Below are 13,324 nucleotides of genomic sequence, written 5' to 3'. Positions count from 1 at the left end.
AACAGCTTTTGCCATGATCTAAAAGCAACAGAAGAGTGAAGGAAAAGATGGTCAACTAACCAAACTCAATGGCCCTGCCCTGCCTCAAACATTACACATACAATGATACACACACACACACACAACGACTGAGTCAGAGAAGTATAGTGGCTAAATGATCAGTTTGTAAATGGGACCAAGATTTGTCCCCTTGTTACTGAAACTGATGCTAACTTTGGCACAAAATTCTGCCTCTTTTAAAAGGTAGCAGACAACTCAAAAGGGAAGCATCATCCCGGGCCCTGTTTCAGGTCCTAAAAGTCACATAAAGCAAGCTTGCTCAATTGAGTCCCAGGAGGAAAAATTGCTGATTATGATGGCCTACTACTACTGGCCTCTACGTTCACAAGCAAGAGCAATGTTTCCATTTGTTTACTTTTACTATGAATCATGGAATTCCTAAATGTCAACAGAGCCAAAAAAAAATACTTGGGTTGCCTTCTTTCTATAGCGAAACTTAGTAACATCCAAAGAGCTAAGTAAAAGAGAGCCTGAGTTTATGAATATTATGCAACTTTTCTTTCCTTTAAAGCATGAATTTCTACAAAACATGATAATTAGAAAGGACCTACAAAAGTACACTCTACAGTTAACAAAATCCCACAAACTCACCGGGCCTTTTTCCGGGATTTGAACGGAAAATTGGAAGGCGGGGAAGGGGAAAACTCGAAGGGCAAATGGGGTGGCTCTGCTTCACCCAAAAGCATCCCCACAATCTCCTTCATCGTTGGCCGCTTGCCCGGTGTTCTCTGCAGACATAGCAATGCAATTGTGATACAAAGCAATGCCTCTTCCTTATCTAAAGAATGTATAGACTGGTCGACAAGATCCAAAAGCTTCCCATTTCGAGCAAGCTGCCTAGCCCATGAAATTAGATTGGCCCTCTCGAATTCTGACATGGGGGAGGCCGTGACTTGAAGAGGCCTCCGACCCGAAATCAAGACCAAAACCAATACCCCAAAGCTATAGACATCACATTTCTCAGAGAGCTGCCCACCGCCACCATATTCAGGGGCAACATAACAAACTGTGCCTCTCATGCTTGGTGTGCTACTAATACCACCACTCTTTGGAACATCACCACCACAAGTACTACCCCAATCTTGGCTATTCCTCCTCCCACTTCTAATATCACCACCCAATCCATCCAACCACCAATCAATACTCCCTCTACTGCTCTTGCTCTTGCTCTTCCTCTTCTTCCTCTCTTGCCCCAAATCCTCTTCCATTTGCCACCACAACTCTCCACCACCACTTGCGGAATCGAGACCCCTCTTCTTCTTCTTTTTCTTAGTGAGCTCCTCACAAAACTCCTCCTTCCACCACTCCCTCGGTTTCCGATTCTTATCCTTCTTCTTCTTACCACTCTCTTCATCCAATGACGCCCACCAGTCCAATCCCTTCTTCTTCTTCTTCGGCTCGGCATTGACACCATTCGAGCTAGGAGACGCAATCCACTCACTTTTAGGCCTCTCCTTCTTAATCTCATTTCCAATCCACTCCATCACATAGTCCTTGACTCTCCCAGATTCAGACCCGAATCCACTTCCATTGTCCTGTTTCCACCACCAGTCCCTGCCTGAACTTCCCCTAACCCTCTTCCCAAAACCCAAATCCCTCTCACTCTCAACACTCGCCTTATCAAAACCGCCGTCCGGCGAGGCCACCGCCGGCTCCGATTCCCCAATCCTCACCGCATAACACTCCGGGGATCGACCATCTTCAATCCCAGTTGTCACAACACTCAAACTCACACTGACACTCTCCTCTTCCAAAATCGACCCATTATCGTCCCCGTCTCTCTTCTCCTTTCCCCCAATCTCTTTCTCCTCCTCCTCCTCCCCCTCTTCCTCCACCATCACAACTCCACCAAGCTCACCCTGATCTTCAGTCTCCGTCTTTAACCTCGCCAACCCAAAATCCCCAATCTTGGCGTTGAAATCCGAGTCCAGCAACACATTACTCGGCTTCACATCCCCGTGAATCACCGGCGGATCACAAACATGGTGCAAATACTCGAGCCCACGAGCCACATCGAGCACAACACTGAACCTCTTCTTCCAAACCATGAGCTCCGGACACTTGCGATCCAATAGAGCCTCCTGCAGGCTCCTATTCGGCATGAGCTCGTACACCAACAAGAGCTTCCGTCCGCGTCGGTCGGTGGAGAAGCCGTGGAGAGAGAGTATGTGAGGATTGGTGAGGTTCAAAGCTATGGAGAGTTCATTGTGGAACTCCCGTTCGCCTTGCAGAGAGCCAGTGGAGTCCATGAGCTTCACGGCCAGGGATTGGCCGGAGGGGAGTGTAGCTTTGTAGACCGACCCAAACCCGCCATGGCCGAGCCGGTTCGAAGCCGAGAACGAACCGGTGGCTCGCCGGATAGCAGAGTAAGAGAACCGGTTGTTGTTATTCTTTTTGGTGTTGATGGCGGTAGTGGGGGTGGTGGGGGTGGTGGTGGGTGTGGCGGTGGCGCTGCTATGGTGGTGGTCGAACGGCGTCGTGCGGTTGTAGGAGAGCTTGCGGTAGAGGAAGATGAGGAAGGTGAGGAGGGAGATGAAGGCCAGGGTTAGTGTTACGGTCAGGAGAGGGAGGAGGAGGTGGCGGTGGTGGACGTGGTATATGGGTGGGGAAGATGGTGGAGGACGTGATGGCATGGTTGTAAATAAGAGGGAAATGGAGGGGCGTTTTAGTTAGTTAAACCAGTCATTTTGAGTGTGGAGTTCGTTCCAGAGTAGGCTTCAAGTATGGATAGTCCACTGAAAATGAAAGGTGAGAGAAAGTAAGAACAGAAATGGCTGTGATTATATACGCCGACGGTCCTATAAGCTTGATACTTTTCCACGGGCTTGTTTTCTATTGGGTGGTCATTTTGCGTTTACAGCTGTCCGAGGGATGACTATGATAGTCTGGAGGATAGGTAGTTTTCTAGTTGTTACTGTTATCTTACGCGCTACCTTTGGTCAGCCACGTGGGTTGTGGGGTCCACTAGTGGGAAGGCGGATCTAACGCGCTGGGGGAAGCGCGTGGTTGGGGGCAGTGTGCTCTGTTTTAGCTTCGTTTTGTTGTTTTCTGAGTTTGAGAGGTCGGTAAATTTTATAGGTTGAGTTACCTATTTTTATACCCTAATTTTAATCACTTATTAAATTGGGTTCTGTCATTTTGATATTGGTAAATTTAGTTTTATATTTCAATTTGTCTTGTAATCAAATTAAAATTGTAAATTTTATCATATTAATATATGTAAATTTGATACGATTATACGTAACCATCACATGTAAATTCGATACGATAATATGTAAATTTAATACGTTGCCAAAATCGTTGTATTCAACCCAAAAAGTAATCAATTTGTCTATATATTTTTTTTCTTTTAACAATTCTACATTTTCTGCACTTGATTATGGTATGAACAAATTTACAAAATTAAATTGTCGAAATCGAAATGACGGAGACCAAAGTGAAAAATAGTCAAACAAAAAAGATAAAAAATGTATTGGGAAATTTAATTTTTATATTCAAGTATAGAGAGTAGAGTGTATGTCTGCTGTTGTTGTTTGTGTGCGAGCTCAGGTGGTCCTGTGCAAATAGGCTTGGACTTTCTCTTGAAAAAGGTCTGCGAGCTGCATCTGCTTAACTGCTGCCTTTTGTGACAGGCCCTTTTTTGTCCTTTGAATTTGACCCCCCCAAAAAAAAAAAAAAAAACCTTGAAACTCTAATTTTATAAGTGTTGTTAGTCCTCGTGACAATCTTCAAAATCTAGAACAAGTAACTTAAAGAGTAGAAAAAGGTTTACCTAATTATTTTATTGGTTGATTACTTCGAACAGAAGTTTACAAAATTAGTCAATGGAGATTGGAGTTTTCGTAAGTTGTTAAACATGTGTAAGACGCACTACACTCAAACACATTAGTAGATAATGACTCGTCAAGCATATAATTATTATTATTTATTTAACAATATAAGAAACTATTCTCAAACAAAATCGATATTCAATTCGATACTATTAGACCAAACAAGTTTTTTTGGTTCTCCTTCCTTAATGCCCTCACATGAGAAATGCCCAAAAAAAAAAAAAAAAAAAAAAAAAGGGACGTTGACTTGTAGATCAGTAGTCTTATGTACGAATTCCCATAACATCTTGGTAGCGTGTGTGAGAAACAACTCTCTCTACAGTCCTACTTCTCCAAAACTCTTCTCTCTTTGTTCTACATCCGGTAGCATCTTTGTTGTCTAGTTGCTAAGCTCTTATGTTACAAGTGAGTAATTGTGTGATTAACTACATTTACAAGGAGAAGAACAGGACGGCTGACTGTTTAGCGAAAGGGAGCTATAATTCTAATTTGGGGTTTGTTGTGCTTGATGAAATTCCTAGCTGGGTTGAGGCTATTTTTGATGATGATTTGTTAAAAATTCCTAGAACTCGTATTGTCTCTGTCATTTAGTTTTTGTGTGTTTAAGGGTTAATCCCCCCATTTTCAAAACAAAATAAAAAAATAAAAATCGCTTGTATTTCCCAAAAAAAAATCTGGAAAATATCCAGGGGTAATTTAGTAATTATGATTTTGACTTTTGCAACTTCGTAAAGGGAATCTGACCGTAGACTTTGCAGCTTACGATAGAGGAAGAGGTCAAAATAAAAAACAGAGCAAAAAGTTAATGCAGGGAGTGACGAGCGAGAGACTGAGATCGAGTGAGCCCCACACATTTTATTTACTTTTTTAATTCATTATTTTATATTTTCTCAGAAAAGTCGAACCCACGCTTGCCGGGGGGTCCTGACCCCCGTGAGAGGAAGACAGCGATATTTCCCAGACCACTGTGGTTCCGACGACGCCGTTTGTGGGGTGATGATGATCTCAAACAAAACAATATTATTATAAACTAATTATTAAATTCGTGGGGGTCTTTTGAGATTTTTATTATATTTTAGAATTTAGATAATAGGACTAATTGTTGGCTTTTAAAACCGCTGTGTTCAAGTATTCGGGACCTTATATCAAGGAACTTAGCATCTCTTTGACCGAAAAAAAAAAAAAAAGAATCAAGGAACTTGTGATATTTTTATTTCACAGTTCAACGTGAATATATTCTCTTCAGGATTTTTCAAGATATGTACCACGTGTCACGTGTTGTCATCGCCAAGCTTCCTCCTTTTTCACTTATTATTACTTTATTCTATTATTGTATTTAACCATTTTTTTAATGTTTTACGAAGAAGGGAAGTTTCTAAATGGTCTCGTGTTGCTAGGTAATCGTCGCTAAGTGATTAAGAATAGTTATTTCACTAGAGTTCATAAGTTAAGTGTTTCAATTGAAAAAAATCACGAGAGCTTGAGAGTAGGACTGTACAACAAGGTCACGGGGCTAGAGCAGCAGATTAACGAAGGTGCAGTATAAATAAGAACTAACCTTGTTTGCCACGTGGTATATATATATATATATATAGGACTGTACACTCTGCCATTCACTTAATGCAAGTCATGGACTAGATGACCTGTACTCTCTGTACTGCGAGCCAGTCTGCCAATAATGTTAAAGTCCATGTGAATTTATGCCTACGGTGGTCAAACCTAAAATCATAAATGAATGAATTAATTAAATGCAGCATTTTACCTATTATTAGCTCATTTTGGCCCTTCCTGTCCTGTGAGTATCACGTGAGAGGCACAGTACATCGAAGTGCCAGAATCTTTGCATTATTTTTTGACAGCAGCAAACAAGGCAAGCCCTAATAATTTGTTCTCTTTTTACTCACCCTAGCTGGCCCTAAATTGCTCAAAAAGCCAATTGATAAATTTATACAAATATTCAAGATTTTATTACAAATTCCAGAAAGGTTGAAAGACAAACAAGAATACAGGATGGGGATGATACACAGAGGAAAGAAGAGAAGTGGAAATAAACCAATACCTATTATCATTTTCAAAATTAGAACAAAGAAAAGAATTTAAGAAGAGTGTCGAAATAGAAGCAAGGCGAGTATATCTATTCATTAAAGCCTACAATTCACAAGGTCAATTGACTCAATTCACACGATTTAGCATATCATCAGCAAAGCAAATGCAGGCACATTACCGTGGCTTTGCACCACCATTTTCTTGGACACTACCCACTGGAGTTGTAGAGCCACTTCTTCTCCTTGAATGACTCGATTGCCCGGTGATGGTCCTACCCATGAACTTCCCGGCTTTGCTCAGGCCACTACCAACAGCTCCAAAGCCACTCCCGACCATTCCAACCCCAGAATTAACGCCAGTCCCCACAAGCCCAGCTCCAGCAGTAACGCCACTTCCCACAAGCCCAGCTCCAGCTGTAACGCCACTTCCCACAAGCCCAGCTCCAGCGGTAACGCCACTTCCCACAAGCCCAGCTCCAGCGGTAACGCCACTTCCCACCAATCCAACACCAGATCCAACCACTGAAGCTGCTCCATCAAGTGCATCCATTGTGCTGCCTATAACTCCTGCTTCTTTCAGTTGCTTTCTTTCTTCTAAGATCCTCTTCTCTTCCTCTAAAGAAATCAACTGCTCTTCCTTGTTAAATTCATGGTAAAAGACCTGAAAATATAACCCAACATACTTCAAAACATCTTCAGAGGAAAAAGGAGTAATAACTGAAACCCCCTCTAACGGCATTATTAGAAAAAGAACAACAAATGAAAGGCAAGTTAGGTTTAATGTAATTGTAGCACATCTGAAATGTTCATGTATTGAACCCTGACCTTGATTGTAATAGTTCCTCTATCCTTCTTTTCTTTTATTTTTAGCATGTTAAGTGATGGCTGCAATCTCAGTTCAATCTCTTTCACAGTTTCTGCTTCCAGGTCAATCAAAGGTAATTTTGTCACTCCCAATCGCTTGTCTTGCCCGATGTCCTTATCAAAAACCTGTTTGAAAATTTGATGAACATTAGTCTGTGTTTTCATTTCCACGCTAAGAAAAGATTTATTTGAGTTTGCTCATAACATATCCATAATACCAGTCCTAAATAAAATGAAAAGTTCTCATTAGGGATCTTGGTTTCAAAAATTGGCCTGCAGTCCATTGTGGGGATTAATGATTCAGAACTTTTATGCTTTCAAGTATGCAGGTACTCAAGAATTTCATATGTGGATCTATTAAGCACGTGCACTATTAAAATCAGCAAGGAGTATTCAATTCCATGCATATGAAAATAGATAAGTATATATACATAAAGTATACCTCCAATTGTGAGAGCCAACACATGTTGGTTTTCTTAAATACACTTTCATGATTTATACAGTGAAATTGGGACAAATTTCATACAACCTAGTATTGCACTCTTCGACACAAGTTTAGCTGCATAAAATACCACCACTCCAATAACATTTTAAATTCATTATAAACATGCTAGATCCAAGAAGATATAGATACAAGCCAATTACCATGTTCAGAAATAATAAAGAAGCAAAAAAATAAAGGCACGAGCAATAAAGAAAGGAGTGGTAATAGTGGTATAACCTCAAGAATAAGTGATTGAGTCTCCTTGTCTTCTGCAATCAACTCAAACGTTTGATCCCAAACAGGATTCAGATTGTTATCAATGACCTTAGTCTTAACCTTGAATAATGGACGAATGTAGACAACAACGTAAGGGTCGGATTTTCCAATCATTTCCATGTTCTTTAAGTCATTTGCTCTCACTACTGTCAAGGTGAGCTTTCCTTGAGGTTTAAGCTCCAATTCGCTGCATAGCACCAAAAGAAGTGTTATAGATACAACCCTTAAAGTAAAAAATAAAAGTGATTACCAAAATATTCAAAAACTGGACTGGCAATCAACCAGAGGGGAAAGCTAAGGGTCAGAGGTTCAACAATGGTTGAACTGTGATGATTCAGTAAACATACAAATATGTATATCTATATGTTTATTATCTTTTTAGTATTAAAATAAATGATCAAATATAATTATAAACATTTATCGTGAAGATAAATACTTTATACTTCTAACATTTTGAAATATCATACTTTTATTGCTGAGTAAGCAATTTTGGATTCAAAAAATTTGTTTCTGCAATGTTAATTGGACTTTGTCTCCAAATATTAAATATTTAGGTATCTCATAAACAAACAAATTATTACTTTTTTTTCACTGTTTCCATATATTAGAGAGAGAGAGAGAGAGAGAGAGAGAGAGAGAGAGAGAGAGAGAGAGAGAGAGAGAGAGAGAGAGAATGTGCATAATAAATTAGAGAATAAATAAAGCCTGGGTTAAGACCTATGTGACCATAAACAAAAGTTTTTTTAATGTAAAGGTAAACTCTAATTGAATTGGCCAAGTTCTTGATTGGGTCAATCGACTCACAAATAAATTGATTGGTTATTGGCAACCCAGCCAATTTCTAGTTTAGCCCAGTTTACTCGACCAGCCAAGTCCGGATTTCAGAGCAGTAGTAATTCCTAACACTCTTGTATAACAAAAAGAGCTACTGAACAATCTCATGCATTCTATCTTGCAGTCAATAGGTGAAGGGGGAAAATCCCCCCATCAGTGTTGAACTAGATTTTATGAATTTTCTGAGATACGATAATATCAGGTTACACCAACGAGGTATACTAAGAAGAAGAGCACAACAACAAAAACAATTCAAAATTACCTTGTGTCAACAGGCACACCACCAATTGGAACAACAATTCTATGTGGCCACTGGAGCATGTCTGTGACAATCGATTCCACAGTATCCTAACAAACGTGTTGTGAACAGAAAAATGAGTCTAGAAACGTACAAACAACTCCAAAAGATAATAACTTTTAAAAAAAATCATGAAACTTACATCAATCATATCTGAAATTCCAGGGAGGGCTGTCAAGCTTCCGCCAACAGCCTTCAGAGTATAATCAATTCTAGGCTTCGGCTGATTGGATGTAACAAGAATTAGTCAATTTACAAACGAATTGGAAAAGTGTAAATATGTTCATTACATAATTATAAAACATTCCAGTCTCTCTCCAAGATATGATAAATTGAGGCTAAACTAGGATCAGCAACAAAAAATGATGCTAGAGTATGAACTACGAGCCCACTTCTCACTCCACATTCTTCTTAACTGCCTTTTCATTTTATCTAACATGGGAGTGTTGGTATTGAAAAAAGAAAGATACTGAGATAACACTAGCTTGCTGTCTCTCATAAATGCATTGTTTTAGATACGGGGCATACATTCACCAACATAACGATCCTTCATAAACTTGTATCACCGTTCAAAATTTGTAATCAACCATATTATAAAATGATGAATGGACTTAAGACAACACAGATTAACGAAATTGGTAATTACAAATTATGCTTGGATGGATGGCTCAGATCAGTACATTATTATAAGACGGAGTTCAAATGAACAGAAAATAAAATAAAATAAAAATTGATCAGAATGGTCTCTTAACCAAAACTTGTGCGAACTGATTTGCTTTACAACTAAAGGGTCAATGTGAAAAAGCTTTTTCTGAGTCTTAAAAAAGTTGTTCACCAAATTAATAAAAAGGTTTCAACATAGAATTTCCATACAGCATGACATCTATTAACAATGTTGCATCCACACATGTGCTTTGAGGCGGAATGACTAAACTCCAAGAAAATCACATTTCAGTGAACAAGGCATCAGAAAATAAACCAAAGAAAAACAAAAATATAACTTTATAGAGAAACTCTCCATCCAATGTCTGATACTTTTAACAAATATCTCTAGATGATGTTGGAGCCATCATTTTTATGGATAAAGACTTTACTGGAAAAGCACCAACTTGGTGCTACTGTACACACGCCATACATAGAAAAATAAAGAGGAAAAAAGAAATCAATCATGGAAGAGAGAGAAATAAAATACGTCTTTTCCAGCAACAAGACCCCAAAAGTTAAGTTTTTATGGAATGGGCCAACAATTTATATCAAGCTAACATCAATAAGGTTCACTTTTAACCACTTCGAGAAATGTATGGACTTCACAAAATAATCATTAATTTACCTCTGCAAGTAGAGCAACAACAACTGCAGATACACAAGGGATCTCTTCAGCAAGTTGGAAAATTACACGAACAACAGTAAAAACTTGAAGATCCTTCAGCTGTAGCAGATATAACACAAAACTCATAAGACTAAAGGGGGAAAACAAAGATTTATTGTCAGAAAAAAAAAAAAAAAAAAAAGGGACACAACTAGTCCAAAACCAAAGAAAAGTTTCTTCAGAAGTATGTCATCCAAATTGTTGATAAATCAAACCTGAATGGGAATTGAGGCAACGAGTGCAGCTTCAACACCTAATACGATGTTTGGATCACCACCCCAACGAAAATCAATGTCCATTGTAATTTGACCTTTCTTGAGGCTTTGAACACGAATACCTGTACAAGTTAATCACACAAGACTCGGAAGATATTCATAATGCTAATTTAGAAAGATTGGAAAATAAGCGAATTTCCATATTATGCGTAATCACCATATAACTACATACCTTCAATTTTGGGTGCCACAGTACCAAGAGACAGTTTGCTGAACTTCAATGAAGTAATTCCAGGAGGTCGGTATTCTTCCAATAGCGGCTCAACAGAATCTTTTATCACCATTTCTGCAGCCTGAATAAATACATGCAACAGCTGCAAGGTTAGTATTTAAAAAAAATCGTGCAAATGCATTACCGTTAATCTTATGCACGTGTATATGTAAAGAAAATAAAATCTTACATCTGCAACATATGGCCACAATTTGGTCAGTTGCTTATTCAACCATTTCACCTGAAAGAGTGAACCAAAGCAATGCAATTATAAACGATAACTGAAGGTGTACTATTGGAAAACTAAATAATTAGTAAGAATATTAACTTAATATAAATTACAAAAAGAAAACCTGTTCAAAGACGGGGAAAGATATCCATTCAGGAAAATTGTCCCCGCATATTTTCTTCAAATCGTCTCTGTTTAGTGATCCAAGGAGTTTTATGTCAACTGCCTGCAATTGGAAAAAAAAATTAAGTAAATATTAAGACAAGGTAAAATAGTTCATAAGAAAAGACTGAAACACATCTAAATAGTCTAAAGTTTTGTATAAAACGTTTCAAGTATTACAACTACAAGACCTCTACTACTATTGCCAATGCAGAAAAGAAAAAAAAACAATGAAGAACTTTAGTAAGTGAATCCATGTGGGGTACAGTGCCAAAATTGCCACAACCAAATATGAATATAATAACTCTGAAAAAAATTAAGAAGTCAATCCAGATGTATGATAAATGTGAGAATAAAAAGAAGAGAAATATGATCGTGTGACCAGGTAAGCATAATAAGATGACTCTAGTTCCAACTACTAATGGCCCATTTCATGAAAATAGCAGTATAAAAAGATTATATCAGGTTTATTACTGAAAAATGAGCAACCTATTCATCAGCTTAAGCATCGGACTAAACAAGCAATTAGTTTTATGTACACAACACACATGCATAAACATAAGAAAAATAAATTATTAGTCTCTAAATGCATCTTCATATTGAAGGTTCAAGTGCAAAGCTTATAACTGGCTTACGAGGAACGTGTGAATAGAAGGATCTATTTCAATTTCTTCATAACATTCTAAAATTGAACCATCCCAACTCCACCCCTACCCCTTTAAGACTAGGAAAGAAATATGATGCCAAAGGTTAAAGGTTCAGTATGAAGTCCCCACAAAACTTACGTCTCTCAAGGATGACAGTCCAACTGAGTATTTTTCACTAGACACACAATTAGTCAGTTACCCACAAATCAAACTCCATTACCAAATATATGATTTGTTTTTCCTTCAATCCCCACACTAAGTTGCCTCCTGGTACTCCTTTATAAAATATAAAATCTAAAATCTGTCTACTGGTACTATGACAACATGCTATTCTTCCCCAGAAATAATTCCACTTCCAAGCAACCATATGTCTTCAACTTATCCACTTGCAGGGAAAACTAGTGAACATGCCTACCCGACTTTGTGTGATGGTCGTTCTTTAGACAATGATAAGCAAAGTGTTGAAGTCTCAGAAAAGCAGTTCAATCTTAATCAGTTTCTCAGTCCAATACGAACTTCTCTGTCTAATACTTGTTTAACTTTTGCAACTCACTAGTCAGTTGTCCAACCATTTTTATTCCACTAATTAGCAATATCATATACCAATCTCACAGAAATTTCGTCAAAGATTGTTGTTTTTTTCCTATGCATCTGACTTCCATATCCCAACAATTTCGGAGCAAAAGTGGACAATGCAAATCTCCAGAGCACCATAACACCCAAAAATTAACTCTACTGAAGCCATTTCCACCAAAGTTACAAGAAAATTACTCTCCCAGTTTTCACACAACAATTCAATTCTCCAACGTAAGCAACAACAAGAACAAAGAATGAATGCAATCAAATCGCCAACGAAAACAAAATAACCGTTAAAGAAAAATTAAGCAAACCAAAACCATACCTTAGCGACTCGCTTGGTGCTTCGGTACCTCATCATGTGACGCCACCCGGCCATCAATGCAATCCCGAAGACCATCCCCATCAGAATCCCCGAAATCAACCCCATTTTCCTGGATTCCAAACACAATCTCCCTAAAACCCAATCAAAAAGGAAAATTCAACAAAAAATGATCCAACAAAATTCGAAACGATCAAAGCGCGCGCGACAAAGAAAATAGCATTACCAGAGAAATTGGAGATGGAGAAGGTGGGCGAATTAGAGATCGGAGAGAAAAAGAAACGACGAAAAGACGAAGAGTTGCAAAGACGAAACGAAGAAACCGAAGCTTGTGCGATCTTTATTTAAACTAATTATATTCGAATTATATTTTTCCTATTCTCTCTCACTCATAGTAGTGTGGGTGGGTGTGTTTGTTTGTGGCTTTAAATGCGGCTCTCTCGGGCTCATCACTCTGGCTAGCTAGCGTTGTGGTTTGTGGCTTTGCCTCCACAAGATTTGCAGACCGAAAACGAAAAGCCAGCGAGCATTCAAAGCCTTTGTAGGCCAGCGCACAGCCCTCTCTCTGCTTTCAATTTATCGTTATCAGTTTTTTTATTATTATTTTGGGATTTGGCCTTTTATTTTCTTTTTCTTGTTTAATTACACGTCTTGGCCGTTTGGGGCCGTTGCTGAGCGCTCGAATTATCTTCCTGCAGACGCAACTGTTTCGTAAAAGGTGATATTCCACTTTTTACCCCTTCTCATTTTTTGTCTTCTTTTGGTACTCTTTCTTCTTCTTCTTTTTTTTTGGTCATTTTATCTGTTTTTTCTTTTGTCATTTTATACCTTCTTCTCTTTTT

At 38.5% G+C, this 13,324-nt stretch overlaps 2 protein-coding genes across 3 annotated transcripts; both read right to left on the bottom strand.

Annotated features, from left to right (window-relative positions):
* Window positions 1–515: 515 nt before the first annotated feature.
* On the bottom strand, window positions 516–2,832 carry LOC110766875 (Protein kinase superfamily protein). Its single transcript, XM_021970277.2, has one exon. The coding sequence runs from the start codon at window positions 2,691–2,693 to the stop codon at window positions 648–650; it is 2,046 nt and encodes a 681-aa protein (XP_021825969.2). The 5' UTR covers window positions 2,694–2,832; the 3' UTR covers window positions 516–647.
* A 2,978-nt stretch (window positions 2,833–5,810) lies between these two features.
* On the bottom strand, window positions 5,811–13,074 carry NTMC2T4 (Calcium-dependent lipid-binding (CaLB domain) family protein). Of its 2 annotated transcripts, none has more exons than XM_021970080.2 (12): window positions 12,709–13,074; window positions 12,486–12,594; window positions 10,900–11,001; window positions 10,737–10,787; window positions 10,508–10,628; window positions 10,276–10,397; window positions 10,022–10,120; window positions 8,834–8,914; window positions 8,656–8,741; window positions 7,521–7,746; window positions 6,761–6,925; window positions 5,811–6,596 (listed from the first exon to the last, which is right to left on the bottom strand). In XM_021970080.2, exons 2-12 carry the CDS (start codon window positions 12,588–12,590, stop codon window positions 6,111–6,113), a joined length of 1,644 nt encoding a protein of 547 aa, XP_021825772.1. In that variant the 5' UTR covers window positions 12,591–12,594; window positions 12,709–13,074; the 3' UTR covers window positions 5,811–6,110. The 2 variants fall into 2 exon arrangements, with proteins under 2 accessions (XP_021825772.1, XP_021825766.1); XM_021970074.2 differs by having other exon boundaries at window positions 12,486–12,616; window positions 12,709–13,073.
* Between the last annotated feature and the right edge of the window lie 250 nt (window positions 13,075–13,324).

This window comes from Prunus avium, chromosome 2, assembly GCF_965620075.1.
Source record: "Prunus avium chromosome 2, drPruAviu1.hap1.1, whole genome shotgun sequence".
NCBI classification, from domain to species: domain Eukaryota; kingdom Viridiplantae; phylum Streptophyta; class Magnoliopsida; order Rosales; family Rosaceae; genus Prunus; species Prunus avium.
The sequence above is the reverse complement of the archived record's forward strand: the minus strand, read 5'-3'. Positions and strand labels throughout refer to the sequence as shown.

Coding starts and splice junctions, on each gene's coding strand:
- NTMC2T4 (XM_021970080.2), bottom strand. CDS start 12,590: ATGGGGTTGATTTCGGGGATTCTGATGGGGATGGTCTTCGGGATTGCA. Junction 8,742..8,833: donor GAATTTCAGATATGATTGAT/GTAAGTTTCATG, acceptor CACGTTTGTTAG/GATACTGTGGAATCGATTGT. Junction 6,597..6,760: donor GAGGAACTATTACAATCAAG/GTCAGGGTTCAA, acceptor TTATATTTTCAG/GTCTTTTACCATGAATTTAA.
- LOC110766875 (XM_021970277.2), bottom strand. CDS start 2,693: ATGCCATCACGTCCTCCACCATCTTCCCCACCCATATACCACGTCCAC.